The following is a 17,588-nucleotide window of genomic DNA, read 5'->3' as shown; positions in this document are numbered from 1 at the left end:
AAGTTGTTTACTTTTCTTTCCATATTTTCTCAATGCATCTGGACCACAGTTTCTCCTTCTTCAACTCCTTCCAGTCCCACCCCTCTACCTCCCCTCTCTCCCAGACCCTCTCACTTCAGAAAACAGAGCAGGCCTCCCAGGGATGTCAACAGAACATGGCGTAACAAGCAGCGATATGACTAGGCACAAACTCTCACATCAAGACCGGGCTAGGCAACCCATCAGGAGGAAAAGGATCTCAAGAATAAAAGAATCAGAGACAGCCCCACTACTAGGAGTTCCAACAGGACATCAAACTAACAACCATAATGTATATTAAGAGGACCTAACACAGTCCATGCAGGCACCGCCATTGCGACTTCAGTCTCTGTGAGCCTCCGTGAGCTCTGCTTAGTTGATTCTGTGGGCCAAGCTCTCCTGGTGTCCTCGACCCCTCTGAGGCATTAAATTCTTTCACCACTTCTGCTACTGGGTTCCCCGAATGCCAAAGGGAAGGGACTTGATGGATGTCTCCAATTTAGATTCTTTCTGCCTAATATCTGACTGTGAATCTCTGTACCTTCTCATGTTTAACTTTAACACAACATTCTCCTCTTCTCTTTTCTTCACCCAAACCCTGCCATGCACCCTCTCCATTTTCCTCAAATTCACTGCTGCTCTTCCCCATCAATCATCTTTTTCGTACGTGTGTATGTATATTCCCAAATGTAACTTTTTGAGTCCATATAATGGTACTCATATGTAGGTACTGAGGGCTGAACATTTGGCACTGGACAACCAATGGGCATGCTCACTATGGAAGATCATGTTGACCTTCTCAGCTTTACTTAGTTGCCTATGGTTTGTGTAGGGGTGAGCCCTCATAAGCCCAGCCTTTGCACAAAGACGACTCATCTTATTACACCATGGTTGCACCTGTTACTGACAGGGTTATTTCTGTCCTGCTCTTAATGCTAGTGTTTTTTTTTCTCCCCCTTTCGCTTGTGAACAGGTATCTTACCAGGGATCCTAGGATACACATTGGCCTTATTTGATTCTCTATCCCGAAAGGTTATGTTGAATAGGAAAAAGTCTGGTTAGCATTTCAAGGCAGAAATATTTAAAAGGGAATATCTTCATTGCATGTAGTACTGGGTTTCAGAAGGATGTTTTCCCAGAGATGCATTAACTCCCCATGCCACCACTGTCTCTCCTTCCCCCCCACCCCTCCTAATTGTCCCTTTGTCCCCTATAGTGTCCCTGCTACTTTCATGTCACACATACGATGATAAAGAGTCTAAGGACCACAAATTACAGAGACACAAATTTGTCTCTCTGAGACCAGCTTAATTCTCTTAATGTAGTGACTTCCAGCTGCATCCGTTTTCCTGAAAACGGCACACTTTCATTCTTTCGTGTGTGTGTGTGTGTGTGTGTGTGTGTGTGTGTCCCACATGTTATTTTCCCAGTCCCTGCTGTCGAAGACCTAGCTGGTCCCATGACTTAGCTGTTGTGAGCAGAGCTCTAACACACATTGACACACAGGTGTCTCAGTGATTGGTGGACTTTGACTTCCTGGAACAAATACCGAAGAGTGGCATAGCTGGCTTGTATTTTTTTTTTTTTTTTTGAGAAACTGCCATACTGATTTCCATAATGGTTTTACTGACTGACAGTGTTATCAAGTTTTTCTTCAAGTCATCACCAGTATTTGTTGTCATTTGTTCTTTTTTTTTCACCTTTGGTTTTTCCAGATAGGGGTTCTCTATGACCTGGATGTCCTGGAACTTGCTTTGTAAACCAGGCTGGCCTCAAACTCACAGAGATACACCTGCCTCTGACTCTTGAGTGTTGTGTTTATAGATGTGCTGCCACCAGCCTGGCCCATCATGAGCTATTAATAACTGCAGTTCTGATAGGGTAAGATGGAATAACATTGTATTTTCATATGAATTTTAATATGAAAATGTTAAACATTTTCTCATGTATTCATGGCTATTTGTGTTTCATATTTTGTCAACTTATTACATTAGTTTACTTATTGATTGATTTGCTAATCTGTTCCTATTTAATTTTTGGACTTTGTGTATTTTACATGTTACTGTTTGGCAGTTATATAGTTGTTATCCTATTCTGCAGAGTAGGACCAGAAACTCTGAAACTGTTAGAGGTGAGAAATAGGTTGAACATGTCAGGATTAGCACCTCTATTTTTTTAATTTTAATTTTAAAATTTAAATTTAAATAAGAAACAAGGTTGCTTCACATGTCAATCCCAGGTCCCGCTCCCTTTCCCTCCCCTCCTCCCATGCCCTCCTACCAATCCCCCCCCCCATATTCTCTCATTTCCCCAGGGAGGGTAAGGCCCTCCATGCGGGTGTCCATAGTCTGTCATTTCATCTAGGGCAGGACCTAGATCCTCCCCCAAGAGTCCAGGGTGAGAGTGCATCTCTCATTGTTGGATGGGCACCCAAAGTCCATTTGTATGCCAGGGATAAATGCTGATCTACTACCCAAGGCCCCATAGATTGCCTAGGCCTCCTCACCGATACACGCATTCAGGGTGTCTTGATCAGTCCCATGCTGGATCCCCAGCCATCAGTCTAAAATTCAAGAGCTACCCTTTGTTCAGGTCAGCTGTTTCTGTGGGTTAAACCAGCCCAGTCTTGACCCCTTTGCTCATCAGTCCTCCCTCTCTGTCACTGGGTTCCTTGAGTTCTGCTCAGTGATTAGTTGTGGGAGTCTGCCACTGGTTCTACCAGTCATTGGATGAAGGTTCTGTTCCCCAGACTCTCTGGCCATGGGATCCCCAGACTCCCCTGATCCAGGTCTAAAATCCATATATGAGTGAGAACATACCATGTTTCTCTTTTTGTGACTGGGTTACCTCACTCAGGATGGTTTCTTCTAGTGCCATTCATTTGCCTGCAAATTTCAGGATTCCATTGTTTTTTTCTGCTGAACAGTAATGTTGTGTAAATGTACCACATTTTCTCTATCCACTCTTCAGTTGAGGGGCATCTAGGTTGCTTCCAGGTTCTGGCGATTACAAATAATGCTGCTATGAACATAGTGGAACAGATGTCCTTGTTGTATGAATGTGCATCTTTTGGATATATGCCTAAGAATGGAATTGCTAGGTTTTGTGGTAGACTGATGCCCAACTCCAGACAATGTGGTAGTTTATATAAATGATCCAAAAGACTCTACCAAGGAACTCCTACAGCTGATAAATACTTTCAGCAAAGTGGCAGGATACAAGATAAACTCAAGAAAATCAGTAGCCCTACTATATACAGATGATAAAAGGGCTGAGAAAGAAATCAGAGAAACATTACCCTTTACAATTGCCACAAACAACATAAAAGACCTGTATGGCAAGAACTTTGAGTCTTTAAAGAAAGAAATTAAAGAAGACACCAGAAATTGAATAAGTAGGATCAATGTAGTAAAAATGGCAATCCTGCCAAAAGCAGTCTACACATTCAATGCAATCCCCATTAAAATACCAGCACAATTCTTCACAGACCTTGAAAGAACAATAACCAACTTTGTTTGGAAAAACAAAAGACCCAGGATAGCCCAAACAACCTTATTCAAGATCTGGAGGCATCACCATCCCTGACTTCAAGCTCTATTACAGAGCTGTAGTCCTGAAAACAGCTTGGTATTGGCACAAAAATAGACAAGTAGAACAATGGAATCAAATTGAAGACCCTGATAGTAACTCATATATGTATGAACATCTGATTTTCGACAAAGCTAAAAATATACAATGGAAAAAAGAAAGCATCTTCAACAAATCGTGCTGGCATAACTGGATGCTGGCATGTAGAAGAATGCGGATAGATCCATGTCTATCGCCATGCACAAAGTTTAAGTCCAAATGGATCAAAGACCTCAACATAAATACAGCCACACTGAACCTCCTAGAAGAGAAAGTGGGTGGTACCCTTGAACAAATTGGCACAGGAGACTGCTTCCTGAACATAGCACAGACACTGAAGTCAACAATTAATACATGGGACCTCCTGAAACTGAGAAGCTTCTGTAAGGCAAAGGACACAGTCAGCAAGACAAAAAGGCAGCCCACAGATTGGGAAAAGATATTCACCAACTTCATATCTGACAGAGGGTTGATCTCCAAAATTTAAAAAGAACTCAAGAAGCGAGTCTCCAAAACACCAAAGGATCCAATTAAAAAGTGGGCTGCAGAACTAAATAGAGAATTCTCAATAGAGTTGTCTAAAATGGCTGAGAGACACTTAAGAAAGTGCTCAACATCCCTAGCCATCCGGGACATGCAAATCAAAACAACTCTGAGATACCATCTCACTCCTGTCAGAATGGCTAAAATCAAAAACACCAACGAAAGACAATTTATGCTGGAGAGGTTGTGGAGAAAGAGGAACACTCCTCCACTGCAGGTGGGAGTGCCAACTCGTACAGCCACTTTGGAAATCAGTATGATAACTCCTCAGCACCTCTCTTTTTATGGAACATTTTTGTTTATTATGTGTATGTGTGGGTTTTTTTCATATGCATGCAGGTACCTACGGAGACACGAGGCATTAACACTGGGATTACAGGGATAAGCATTCTGGTGTAACGTGGGTACCAGGAGTCAAACTCAGGTCCTCTACAAAAGCTAGTGTGTAGTCCACTGTGGGATGGGCCACCCCACATCTGTCACCAGTGAAGAAAGCACACCACAAGCCTTTTCTCAATTGAGCTTCCCTCTCCCAAAACGACTCTAGCTTGTGTCCAGTTGATGTAAAAACTGTTCAGCACACTGTGCATTGTGTAAACCGAAAGCCAAATAACATAAAATAGCATTGTATAACATCACGTTATCATGTAGTGTGATGCCGGGTAGCGCGCAGTGATGCCATCGCAATGGCATGTATTATGTAACAAAACACGCAAACATCCAATATAGAGCACCCATTGTGTGATGCAATGTATTGCACTGAAATGTGTCATAGGACACATGGTCTCATGCAACGCAAAGTGGTGTTGTGAAATGTGCATCACGTGACAAAGTGTGACATCATCGGACACATTCCTTCTTCGCAGACCTGGAACTTAAGCATGGCGTTGACTCAACATTCTTGTGAATTCCATTTCATTTAATACCTGCGGAGGTCTATATAACCACCAACAAAATCAGGGCGTAGTCTCGCAGACCCTCGTCCTCTCCCTTGTGGCTGTTTCCCCTTTCATCAAGGACTCGTCAGTTTCCTTTGGTATTGTGTCACCTCTTTGGACAATGTCTATGTGTGGAGTGAGGTTGCACGCAGTCTCCCGAGATGAGCTTCTCCCGCGCCGACGCTACGTGGCTGGCACAGCCTTCCGTGCTGCAGATTGGGTGAAAAGTTGGCTCCTCTCCGGTGCGGAGGCACCAGCTTTGTGTGTTCAGTCATTCACTGAGGGTCAGCCCAATTTTAGCAACTGTGAGCAGAGCTGGTCCAAACGGCAAGAAACCTAAGGGTTTGTGTGGGTCTCAATTTTCACTCCTGCCTGTGTATCTAGAGCTGAGACCATCGGTCATATACGTATGAACATTGACTGTAGAAGGAATTTGTGGAGTTTTCCAGAGAGACTGTGACGCCTGCCTTCCCACAGTGTGGACGCAGCCTTACCATCACCAGGCTGGATGGACTCCCTCCCTTAGGGCTGGTCTGATGCACATGATGTGTCCCTTAGTGTCTTTGTCTTGGGGCAGTTCATGTGTTGCCTTTGAGGGAGTATTTTTAGTGACAAGCGATCTATTTGATTGCTTTCAGCAGCAGAGAGCAGTGTGGGGATGGTTATCGGCTGCCAGCAGAGGTCAGATGAGGACAGGCTTTGAGGGGTGACCGGATAGAAACTGCTCCACACTGGCAAACCTGCCTGTTCCCACAGTTTCCATGCAGCTTCTTTCTTTTCTCCTGGCACCTCCTCAGTCAGTTTACAGAATCTGCTTTAGACACACACACACAGACATACAGAAACTCACACACACAGACACTCACACAGACACACACACACACAGGCACACACAAACAGACACACAGACAGACAGACATACACACACAGACACACACAGACAGACACACACACAGACACACACACAGACACACAGACACATACAGACACACACACAGACACACACACAGACACACAGACACACACAGACACACACACTCACACACACAGACACACACACAGACACACACACAGACACACACACAGACACTCACACACACAGACACAGAGACACACACAGACACACAGGCACACACAGACACTCACACACACTCACACACACACAGACACACACACGAACACTTCTGTTTTGAGCTTCAGGTTCCCAGGTGATTGGTGCAGGCAGTGTTGCTCTCTAACCCTGGAAATGCCAGCCAGGAGGACAGGGCCACTTGATAACACATGGCTGTCATGGCTGAGGGCATAATGTTTAGAGGAAGGGCGTCATTCTAGCTAGAAAAACATTCTGCAAACCTCCCGACACGTTCGTCAGCTACTCTAGAGTCTGGATTGTACAGTCATTTCTTGTTATCTTTGAGACAGGACTCCAACACTCCCCGGGGATCCAAAATCCTCTGGATGCTCTAGTGCCTTAATTAAAATGGCACATGTTTGCATATAACCTAAGTGCCTCCTCCTCTGGGCTTTAACTCACCTCCAGATGGCTTCCGTTTCTCTTCCTGCTACTCCTCCTCTCTTTCCTCCTCCTTCTCATTCTGCTGCTGCAGTATTTGGGGTTGAACTCAGGTACACCTCACAGATGCTAGGCAAGTTTCCTACTGTAGCCCTAGCCGCTCCTCTTAAAATTATTATTTTGAGGCAGACCCTCACTAAGTTACTCGGGTTGGCCTTTAACTCACTGTAGTCCACACTAGCTTTGAAGGTTTCATTCTGCTGACTCAGCCTCCCAAGTATCCCAGAGTTCACGGTTCTGCCTTTGCCGATAGTGTCCCTCTTGAAGTACAAGAGCTTTCAGGATTGAGGATGCCACTTTGCCTCTTCAGATACTGTGATTTTGGCGTTACAGCTAGCTGACTGTTGCCTACACAAAGGTCATGAGGTTGCGTGCCTGTCTCCTAGTTTTAAATCTTTAGCTCTTTGGTTTTGGCTGTCAACCCATTGTCTTTGTCTACTGCAAGAAGAGAACTGTTGTCTTCGTGAGAAGGATTGTGATTATGAACATGGTCTATGTGGGATGGGACTTCATTCACAGGGTTACTTCTTCTTGGATCAGTAGCAGTGGTTTGTATGTTTTAGGAGTTTGTTCATTTCTTATGGGTTAACAGAACTGGAAGTTTTGATTATCATCTGAGTAGGTTAGTCTACAATAATTCAGCCAGTTTCCTATGTTGAGCACACACAAATCAGTGATTTTGGATTGGAGCAAAGAATCTAATGGCCCACCAATCTTTCACTTTTTCCCCAGTAGCTTATATAACATAAATTTGCACAAACACTAAGACAGTCGAGTTTTTGAAAGTGATTTTGATAGACAGCCTGCAGCGTTTCAGCCATAGATTTTAAAGACAAGGCATTTAAACAAAGATGTCTATGAGTTAGCAGTAAAATAGTAAGGTATGTTTTAAGGCAATTATTAAAACTGTCAAAGCAAGTGGTTACTATTTATTAACACTATCTTCTCTTTGATAATTAACCTTGACAATCTAAGTTATAGCAAATATATTAATGTTGTTTTCTATTTAAATTGTATTTCACCCTAGCATTTGTAAGACATGCCGTTGTTGTGTTTCTTTTAGAAAACAAATGAAGGCAGTTCATGTCTCAGGCTTAGTAGAAATGTTAGGACTAGAGATTGTTACCTACTCTGAATTTCTCTGTTTTGGAGTCATCATGTTAGAAGTAATGTCTGTGTTTTAGGATATGTGTACACTGTGTGAAGTGTTATATTGGTATAGTAAAAAGCTGAATGGTCAACAGGTATTTGTGGGATTTCTAGGGAGAGGGAAAGGAAGAGAAGGAGGAATCAGGGGCACGGTAAAAGCCAGGAGACATGGCGAGGAAACAGGAGGTGTAATATGGAAGAGAGGATTAATTTAACTATAAATGGGTTAATTTAAATTATAAGAGCAAGTTTGGAACAAGCCTAAGATAAAGGGCAAGTTTTCATAATTAATAAGAAGTCTCCGTGTCATTACTTTGAGCTGGCTAGGGTGACAGCAAGACTCATTATAGGTCTGTCATCCATTCCATTTGTTGTAGTCACGTTTCAAGTTCTTGGGGTTTATAACTTCAGCAAGAATTTTGAAATCTTGTGAAATTTGATCACTTCAGATTCTTTCCAAATGCTTGCTTTTGGAAAGTGTGCTCTGTTGTCAGAAAACGACACAGCTCATTGTAACAAGACTCAACAACACGACTAACTAGCGTTGACTATTTGCACAATATAACTTAAATGCCATGCATTCCCCCCCGCCCCACCCCAGGGCAGATGCTGTGGGAAATAGTAGGCGATGTTGGGTAAAACACTGGTCCTACCATGTTAGGAAATCTAATGCAATTACGAGCTTTCGTTACTTGTACTCTGTTTAGTGCTGATCAGTAAGAGTCCTTTCGGACAGGGAAACACCCCGTTTTGGTTCCATCGTATCACACAGTTTCTAAGTCACCTTGGCAAGGAAGAAATGGTGGATAGGGCTGAAAGCTACCTCAAGTGCTGGTTAGGAGTATGGATCTTGTTTGTTCACAGCTCAGGGAACAGGTTGATTTTGTGACTTCAATCTAAGTCTACGGGATTGAGAAAACTTGCAGTTGGGAGAACAGCGGGGGGCGGGGGGGGGAGGGGAAGAGCTATGATGACACTGACTTGGATAATTTCCTGTGTTGAGCACACCCAGGTCAGTGATTTGGGAGTGGAGCAAAGAACTTAATGATCCATCCACCTTTCATTTTTCATTTCTAATGGCTTGTATCACATAGCTTTGCACAGACATGTAATGAGTTTTTCTCCGTCCTGCCTGCTAGCTCCCAAGTAATGACATGGAGACGTCTTGTTAATTATGAAAGCTCAGTTTAATATCCTGGGCCTATTGCTAACTAGTTCTTACAACTTGAATTAACGTGTTTCTACTAATCTATGTTTTGCCTCATGGCTTTTTAACCTATCTTTCATTCTGTGCGTCTAACTTACTCTCTGTCTCACTGGGATCTCTCTAGATTCACCCCAAGTTTCTCCTTTTCCCAGAAATCCCACCTATCTCTCTTGATTACCTATTGGCCATTCAGCTTTTTGCTACACTAATCACAGTGACATGTCTTCACATAGTGTACAAATATCCCACAACACAAACACTAAGACACCTGGCCTTTTGAAGTCACTTTGGTAGACAGCATGTGGCTTTTCAATCACTGACTTTAAAGATAAGTCCATTTAAACAAAGATGTGCATGAGTTATCAGTAAAGTAGTAAGGTATGTCTTAAGGCAACTATTAAAACTCTAAAGTCAAGTTTACTATTTAGTAATACTATTTTCCCATTGGTAAATGAGCAATTACACAAAGCACATTCTGAAATATTTCCAATGGCTTTATATGATATGACTTGTGAGCTGATGTACCGCAGTGCTCAGCCGTCAGGAGTGACTGGAACCTGCCTGGATATTGGTCAGCATGAAAACAGTCAATAAAATGTGTCTTTTTTGACATTCAGGAAACCTGACGAGTAAGGGCATAGTCCTAATGACGCTGTAACCTCTAAAGGCAGCTGGATAAACTTCTTAGATCTCACCTGATTTGTTGCTCTATTTCAAGGCTCTGTCCACATTGAGGGAGGCCACTGTAGTCATTCTGTGAATATTTATATCATATTCATTTGTAATAGCCCAAACACTAGAAACCATTGGGATATCCTTAATGGGTAAATGGGAAGTATATCATATCATAGCATAGCCAGGTAATGGTATGCCACTGCGTGGTGAAAAACTTTGAAATTTGACTCACATAACAAAATTACATTAAAGTAATTGTGCTAAATGATGCTTTTCTGACAAGATTATGTGTCCATTGAGAAGTAATCAGAAAAAATATATGTGCCATTAGATCAATTGGGAATGTGAGGGCCTGAGCATATGCCAGAGGTAGGACATTGGGTAACATATATGAGGTTTGGGGCTTGATTTTGTAGCATTGAGAGGAGGGAGGAAGAGGAGAGAGAGCAGAATACAAATCTACATTTATAGAGAATACAGAGGCCACAAACTGATCTATAGAGATAAGAGGTGGATGTTTTACTGGGAGTGCATGTCCTCAGTGACAGAAGGGTCTGGAGGGCGACAGGACACGGGCGGGCGCGAATTCTGGGATGATGAGTATGCCCACTATCTCGACTGCAGTACTGGTTCATGGACATATGCAGAAGCTAACGTAGAGATGATACCTCTTAAATGCACACAGTTTGCAGTGCAGCGGTTGTTTTCAGTGAAAAGCACACCGTCGGGAAGACAGAACATGGGCTGGGGCGCTAGCAGTGGATGTTTTACAGGACGGATCCTGCTTGTTTTACAGGGTGGATTGCCGTTCTGGGTGCCATTTGGTTGCTAGTTTTAGCCGACACTCACGACTTTGAGGTCATTCTGCACAGAGTGGAATGGGCGACTCTCCTCTTCTTTGCAGCCCTCTTTGTCCTGATGGAGGTAAGACTGTGGGGCTTTGGCTATGTGGGCTTTTACTTGATTTTCGGTTTCACATTTTGCGTACAGAGCGAAGCCTAAGTCTCTCTACATATCCGCTACGTGGAAGATGATGGAGGTTGGTGTCAAGACGATCGGAGTTTTTGATCTCAGTCGTTTAAATGCTTCTCATAAAAAAACAAAAGCAAAAACATTGATTTGGTTGCTATTTTTTTCTTTTCCCTGAACTGCTTTTGTGACAGGTGAATTTACTTTAATTTAATTTGTTTGTGAAACATAGAATTTGCTCAAAATTAGGACTGCAGAAAAATGGTTTCGCATAGAGCAAGCACATCGGGCAAAAGGAGCTGACTCAGGCTGCGCAAATACGGGGTGACTGAAAATTCCTCACAACACATGCTTCAATCTTTAATATGTTTATAAATGTGTGCCTTCCTCCAACAGAGAGGAAGAAAAACGACTAATGAAAACACTACTCCCCAAGGCTCCCTGCCTGAGCACCAATTCCTCATGTTTGACCTTTATTGTGCTTTCGATTTTTTTTTCTGAGACAGGGTTTCTCTGTTTTATTTTGGAGGCTGTCCCGGAACTCACTCTGTAGACCAGACTGGTCTCAACTCGCAGAGATCCGCCTGCCTCTGCCTCCCGTGTGCCGGAACTAAAGGTGTGTGCCACCACCGCCTGCCTGGTGTGCTTTCGCTTTTTGAGGTAGAATTATTCCCCAAATTTTAAGCAATGGCTTATTTGACTCCTGGACATATGTTTTTAACTATTTGAAATTAATTTTAAGGTCAGCATACTTTTTTCTTATTCATGCCTCTTCTGCCACACTCTCCCATTCTCTCGGCCACACCCTCTCTAGTCCATTTCCATCTCCCAAATAGTCCTCCCTTCTGCTCTCCTGTCCCATGTGTTCTTGTAGCCTCTCCCTTTCCACCACTCCTGACTTCCTGAAGATCCCTTCCTACTCTCACTCATGGTCCCTTGTCTTCATTTCACGATTCTCTCTCTCTCTCTCTCTCCACACACACACACACACACACACACACACACACAATTTAATATAGATTCTATATATGAGACAACACATGCCATGGTTGTCTTTCTGAGTCTGGCTTATGTTGGTTATGTAATGATATCCAGGTCCATCCATTTTCCTGCAAATGTGATTTCATATTGTTTTACAGCTAAACTTTTTCTTTGTGTATCTGTGATTACATATCCATTGTTTGAGTCTCTGTGTGTGTATGAGCGCGCACACACACACACACACACCTGTTTATGGACATCTAGGCTGATTCAGTGTCTTAGCTGAAGTCCCTAAGTAAACACCAATGTGCATGAATCTTTGTGGTATCTCAACTTAAGAATTCTTCAGGTACTTATCCATGAGGGGCATTCCTGGGTCATATTTTGAGTTTATTGAAGAATATTTCCACTGAATTCCATAGAAGCTGTGTAAGCTTATAGTCCTACCAACATTGTATAAGGGTTCTTCTTTCTCTCACCACCATTTGTTACTGAGTTTATTAGCTGTTGGAGAATTTCACTTTCCTTATCAGTGCTAATTTGTGCTACCCAAGCATCCTGCGATGTGTGGTTTTTCACTGGGACATGGTTGACTTACCTAGGGCTATGTTCTTAGAGAAGACTGACACATTCCATACCAGCAGATAACAATTACGAATGACTCCTCGGAAATCTGGGATTTAATCTGGATTGTGCCTGCACAGGTCTTTTGCATGGTGTCACAACTGCTGTGGCTTAATGTGTGGAACTTCCCTGCCTTGTCCAGCAGACTATGTTTCCATAGAGTCGTCTATAACCTCGTATACCCTTTCTACGCCCATCTTCAGTGGTCCCTGAATCATGGGTTGAGGGATGCAGTATAGGTATTTCTTTAGTGATGGTCTTTCTGCAGTCTCCTATTCTCTGTACCTTGGCCAACTGTGAATCTCTGGGTTAATCACCATCTGCTGAAGACAGAAACTTCTCTGACAAGGGTTGTGAGATGCATTGATCTATGGGTATAGTGGTAGGCCCCAGGAGTCAGTTTAATACTCTGTCAATTGTGCAGAATAATAGTAGTATGTTATGGCCTATGGTCTATGGCCTGCCTAACCATATGTTCTTAGCCTGATAGTGGTGTCAGCTACGAATTTCATCTTGTGGAGCTGAACTCAAATCCAAGCAGACAGTGGCTGGTTACTTGCCTACTGTTCCTGACACAATTGCACTAGTGGGCATGTCTTGCCAGGGTGGTCATTATTGTAGTTCATAGGGTTCATAGTATGTTAAGATGACTACTTTTATCCTCTGGTAGCATGCTTAGCTTCTTCCAGCACTACAAAAGCTAGTCAGTAGAGATGAAGCTTCCTGGCCAATTCCAGTTTGATTTCTCCATGTACTCAAGTATGTGGTGTGTTTAGCAATAGGGTCTTCCTGTCAAGGTGTTAGGGTAACCAGGAACATTGGCAATAACCTATAATGTGTAGGGGTCTTTGATACCTCACTGGCCAACAACTCCTAAAGAGGCAACCTATTCCCAGTACTAGACTTTTTATTTGGCAGCTTCCGGCGTCTGGGTGGAACACTGTTGCTCCACTGTGGGAAAACCACCTTTTTTTTTTTTTTTTTTGGTTTTTACAAGACAGGGTTTCTCTGTATTGTTTTGGAGGCTGTCGGTCCAGCCTAGCCTCGAACTCACAGAGATCCGCCTGCCTCTGCCTGCCGAGTGCTGGGTTTAAAGGTGTGCGCCACCACTGCCCGGCTGAAAACCACCTTTTGATTCTTGTTATGTGTGTACATAGCTGTATTTCAGGAAGCTTCTAAGTAGTAGGCTTCTATATGAGTTTCCTGGAAAGTTTTGGTGTTTTTTGTCCCTTCCAGTTTTGCTCTCCTGCTCTGCTGCCCCTCACCCACCATGATCTATCCCTTCCTATTTCTTGTCTCTTTTGATCTATCATGTCAGTGCATTCTATCTTCCTTTGAAAGCCCTTCCCCATGAGTCCTTATTAGTTTCCTTATCTCTATGGGTATTCTAAATAAAACATACACACCTCTAAAAATTCAAAGCTAGTTTCTACAACTGAGAAAAAGCATTTGGATTTTATCTGTCTGGGTTTCAGTTACCTCATTCAGAATGACTCCTTCTAGTCCCATCCATTTACCTTCTAATTTCATGATTTTATTTTTTCCTAATAGGTGAGTAATGGCCCATTGTGCAAATATGCCATATTTTGTTATTCATTCATCAGTCCATGGGCATCTAGACTGTTTCTATTTTCTGTTTTTTGTGAACAGAGCATCAGTGAACATGAATGAGTAAGTATCTCTGTAGTAGGATATAGAGTCCTTTGGGCACATGCCCAAGAGTGGTACAGCTGGATCAAGTTGTAGATCTAATTTTAGCTTTTTGACAAAAATATTTATGCATTTATTATGTATACGGTGTTTCACAGACTAGAACGTGGCACCAGGTCTCATTCTAGATGGTCTGAGTCACCATGTGGTTGCTGGGAATTGAACTCAGGAGCTCTGGAAGAACAGCCAGTGCTCTTAACCTCTGAGCTGTCTCTTCAGTCCCCCTAATTTTAGCTTTCTGACAAACTCCCAACTGAGTTGCGCAGTGGTTATCCCGTTATCGCCAGTGGGGAATAAGTCTTCTCTCTCCCTCACATCTATCCTAGTGTTTCTTGTCAATTCTTCTTGATGGTGGTCATCCTGACTGTGGTCAGATGGAATCCCAAAGAAGGTTTCTTTTTGTTTTTCTGATGCTAAGTATGTTGAACATTTTTTTCCAGTTACTTATTGGCCATTTTTAATTCCTTTCAGAACTGCCTTTTCAGTCTACTGGCTTATTTTTTTTGACTGGATAGTTTACTGTTTTGATGTTTAATATTTGAAACAATTTACATATTGCAGATATTAACTGTCTGATATGTAGTTAGCAAAGCCCCCCCCCCGTTTTGTGTGCTGTCTCTTCACTTTGGTGATCATGATTTTTCTTTGCAGAGTCTTTTAATTTTGTATAATTCTCTTTTTTTCCAGTCCTTGGGGTTATTTTCTCTGCTATGGGAAACCTTTTTGAAAAACCTTTGCTTGTGCTTGTACCTTGAAGTATTTTTATCTGTGTTAACCTCAGCAGTTTCAGACTCTGGGTTCATTCATCAAGGGTTTGAAGTCATTCTGAATTGATTTTGTACAAGATAAGATGAGAAACATGGCTTTAATTTCCTTACTTTACATGTGGACATTCAGGGTTCCTGGAGTATTTGCTGAAGAGGCTGCTTTTTTCCTTCAATTTATGGTTTTAGAAACTTTATTAGGAGGCTATAGTTGTGTGAGTTTATTTCTGGGCACACTGTTTCATTCCATTGGTCTACGTGTCTGTTTTTGTGCCAGTATAATACAATTTTTCCTATTATGATCCTGTAATATAATTTGAGATCAGGTGTGTATGATGTCTTCAGCCTTATTCTTCCTGCTTCATCATGCTTTGGTTATTTGGAGTCTTTTGTGCTCCTATGTGAAATTTAAGATTTTTTTTCTATTCTAATGTTAATATTTGGATGGGAGTTGTATGGAACTTGTAGATTACTTTTAATGATATGACCATTTTTACAATATGAAACCTGCCAATATATAAACATGAAAGTTCTTTGTATTTTCTCATTCACAAAGAATACACTCAAGAACCAAACAATAGAATTATAAACCAACCAATCAACCACCACATAACGTTTTAAGTAATTTATGATTGTGTGTTAGTCTGCAATCACTATTACTTTTGGTCATATACATTTCTGGGCTGTGGCTGAACACATTTTATTCTGCCTTGAAATTTTTGATAATGATGTCTTCACATTCTTCATAGGTTTTAATTATTATTTTATTGATTTTTTGTAGATGGCATATCATGCATTCTGATCCCACTCATCTCCCCGTCCCTTCTAATCTGTCCTCTGTCCTTGCAATGTCCCCAAATAAACCAAATTTAAAAGAAAAACCAAAACCGAAACAAAACAAAGAAACAAAACACACACACACACACACACACAGAGAGAGAGAGAGAGAGAGAGAGAGAGAGAGAGAGAGAGAGAGAGAGAGAGAGAGAGAGAGAGAGAATTTTGTTGTGGAAGCTGTGGTGTGGCCTGTTGAGTCACACGGTGTACCTTTGTGTCCATTCATCTTTACTTGCAAGTGTCCATTACCAGGATCTTCATGACACAGGACAAGAACAGGATATCCAAGAGGAGCCCCAGTGATAACATATTATGGATGGTGTAGCAGAAGCCAGAGGTCTCCAGCCAGGCCAATGGCTCATGTTCTAAAGTGGGAAACGGAGACACCATGTCTTCTAAACTCTGGAATGAAAGTCTTCACTCCTATCAGTATGCTGTTTGAACTCTTGGCTATAATAGTAAGAACAGTGAGAGGAATAAAAGGAATGCAAATAGAAAGTGAATTAAAATTATCCGTATTTTCAAAGAAATGAAGAGGGTGGGTAATCTTTCATTTCAGAATTTAGAAGATGTGGTCACTGTTTTCCACTTTAGAACGTGGTTAGCTTATAAGCCAGTCAACAGTAAAAAATAATAAAATTTAGGGCAGAAAGTAATGAAATAGAAACAAAGAAAAACAATACAAAGGATCAACAAATAGAAGAGCTGATTCTTGTAAAGATAAACAAGATCACCAGACCCTTTGTACAGCTCAGCAAAAGAAAGAAAGGACCCAAACTAGCGGAACCAGAAATGAACAGTGAAATATTACAAGACACCAAAGAAATTCAGAATATTATACAGGAATGTTTTTACAAAAATCTATACCCAATTAAACTGGAAAAGCTAAAAGAAATGGGTATATTTCTAGATTCAGCCAAATTAAACCAAAAGGAAGCCAACAGCCTAGATTTTTAACAAATGAAGAGATTGAAACAGTAATAGATAACCTTCTAACTAAAAGCAGAGTCACAGCAGAACTCTACCATATTTTCAAAAATCTGCAGCCAATCCTTCTTAAACTATTCAAAAAATATAAGCAAAAGGAACACCCTTCAACTCCTTCTATGAGGTCAGTATCACTCTAATACCAAATACACAATTGAAGAAGAAAACTATAGGCTAATATCCTTGAGTAACTTAGATTAAAAAAATGCCTTCCCCTTTACTTCCAAACAGAATATAGATATTCACCAAAAGGAATATGCATCATGTCCAAGTTGGTGTTATCCTTGATATGTAGTGATGGTTCAACATATACAAGTCAGTAGATACAATAACAACACAAATGGACTTACAGAAAAAAAATCTCATGAGCATCTCACTAGATGCAGAAATAGATTTTGACAAAATTAACATTTCTACTTCTACCCTAGACCCTATAGCTGCTGCTGCCTCACAGATCTGGCCATACTCACACAGACACTCACACAGACACACACACAGACACACACACAGACACTCACACAGACACACACACAGACACTCACACAGACACACACACAGACACTCACACAGACACACACACAGACACTCACACAGACACACACACAGACACTCACACAGACACACACACAGACACACACACAGGCAGTCACACAGACACACACACAGACACTCACACAGACACGCACACAGACACACACACAGGCACTCACACAGACACACACACAGACACTCACACAGACACACACACAGACACACAGACACACACACAGACACTCACACAGACACACACACAGACACTCACACAGACACACACACAGACACACACACAGGCAGTCACACAGACACACACACAGACACACACACAGACACACAGACACACACACAGGCACTCACACAGACACACACACAGACACTCACACAGACACACACAGACACACAGACACACACACAGACACTCACACAGACACACACACAGACACTCACAC

The 17,588-nt window shown here is 42.0% G+C and overlaps 1 protein-coding gene across 1 annotated transcript in view; it reads left to right on the top strand.

Annotated features, from left to right (window-relative positions):
* Oca2 (OCA2 melanosomal transmembrane protein) overlaps positions 1-17,588 on the top strand; it is a 176,751-nt gene that overhangs the window by 102,171 nt on the left and 56,992 nt on the right. The window contains 1 exon segment of the mRNA XM_040733342.1: positions 10,527-10,654. Coding sequence (XP_040589276.1) covers positions 10,527-10,654 — 128 coding nt within the window.

This window comes from Mesocricetus auratus, unplaced genomic scaffold (assembly GCF_017639785.1).
Source record: "Mesocricetus auratus isolate SY011 unplaced genomic scaffold, BCM_Maur_2.0 Super-Scaffold_100030, whole genome shotgun sequence".
Lineage (NCBI taxonomy): Eukaryota > Metazoa > Chordata > Mammalia > Rodentia > Cricetidae > Mesocricetus > Mesocricetus auratus.
This window is presented reverse-complemented; position numbering and strand designations above follow the sequence as displayed.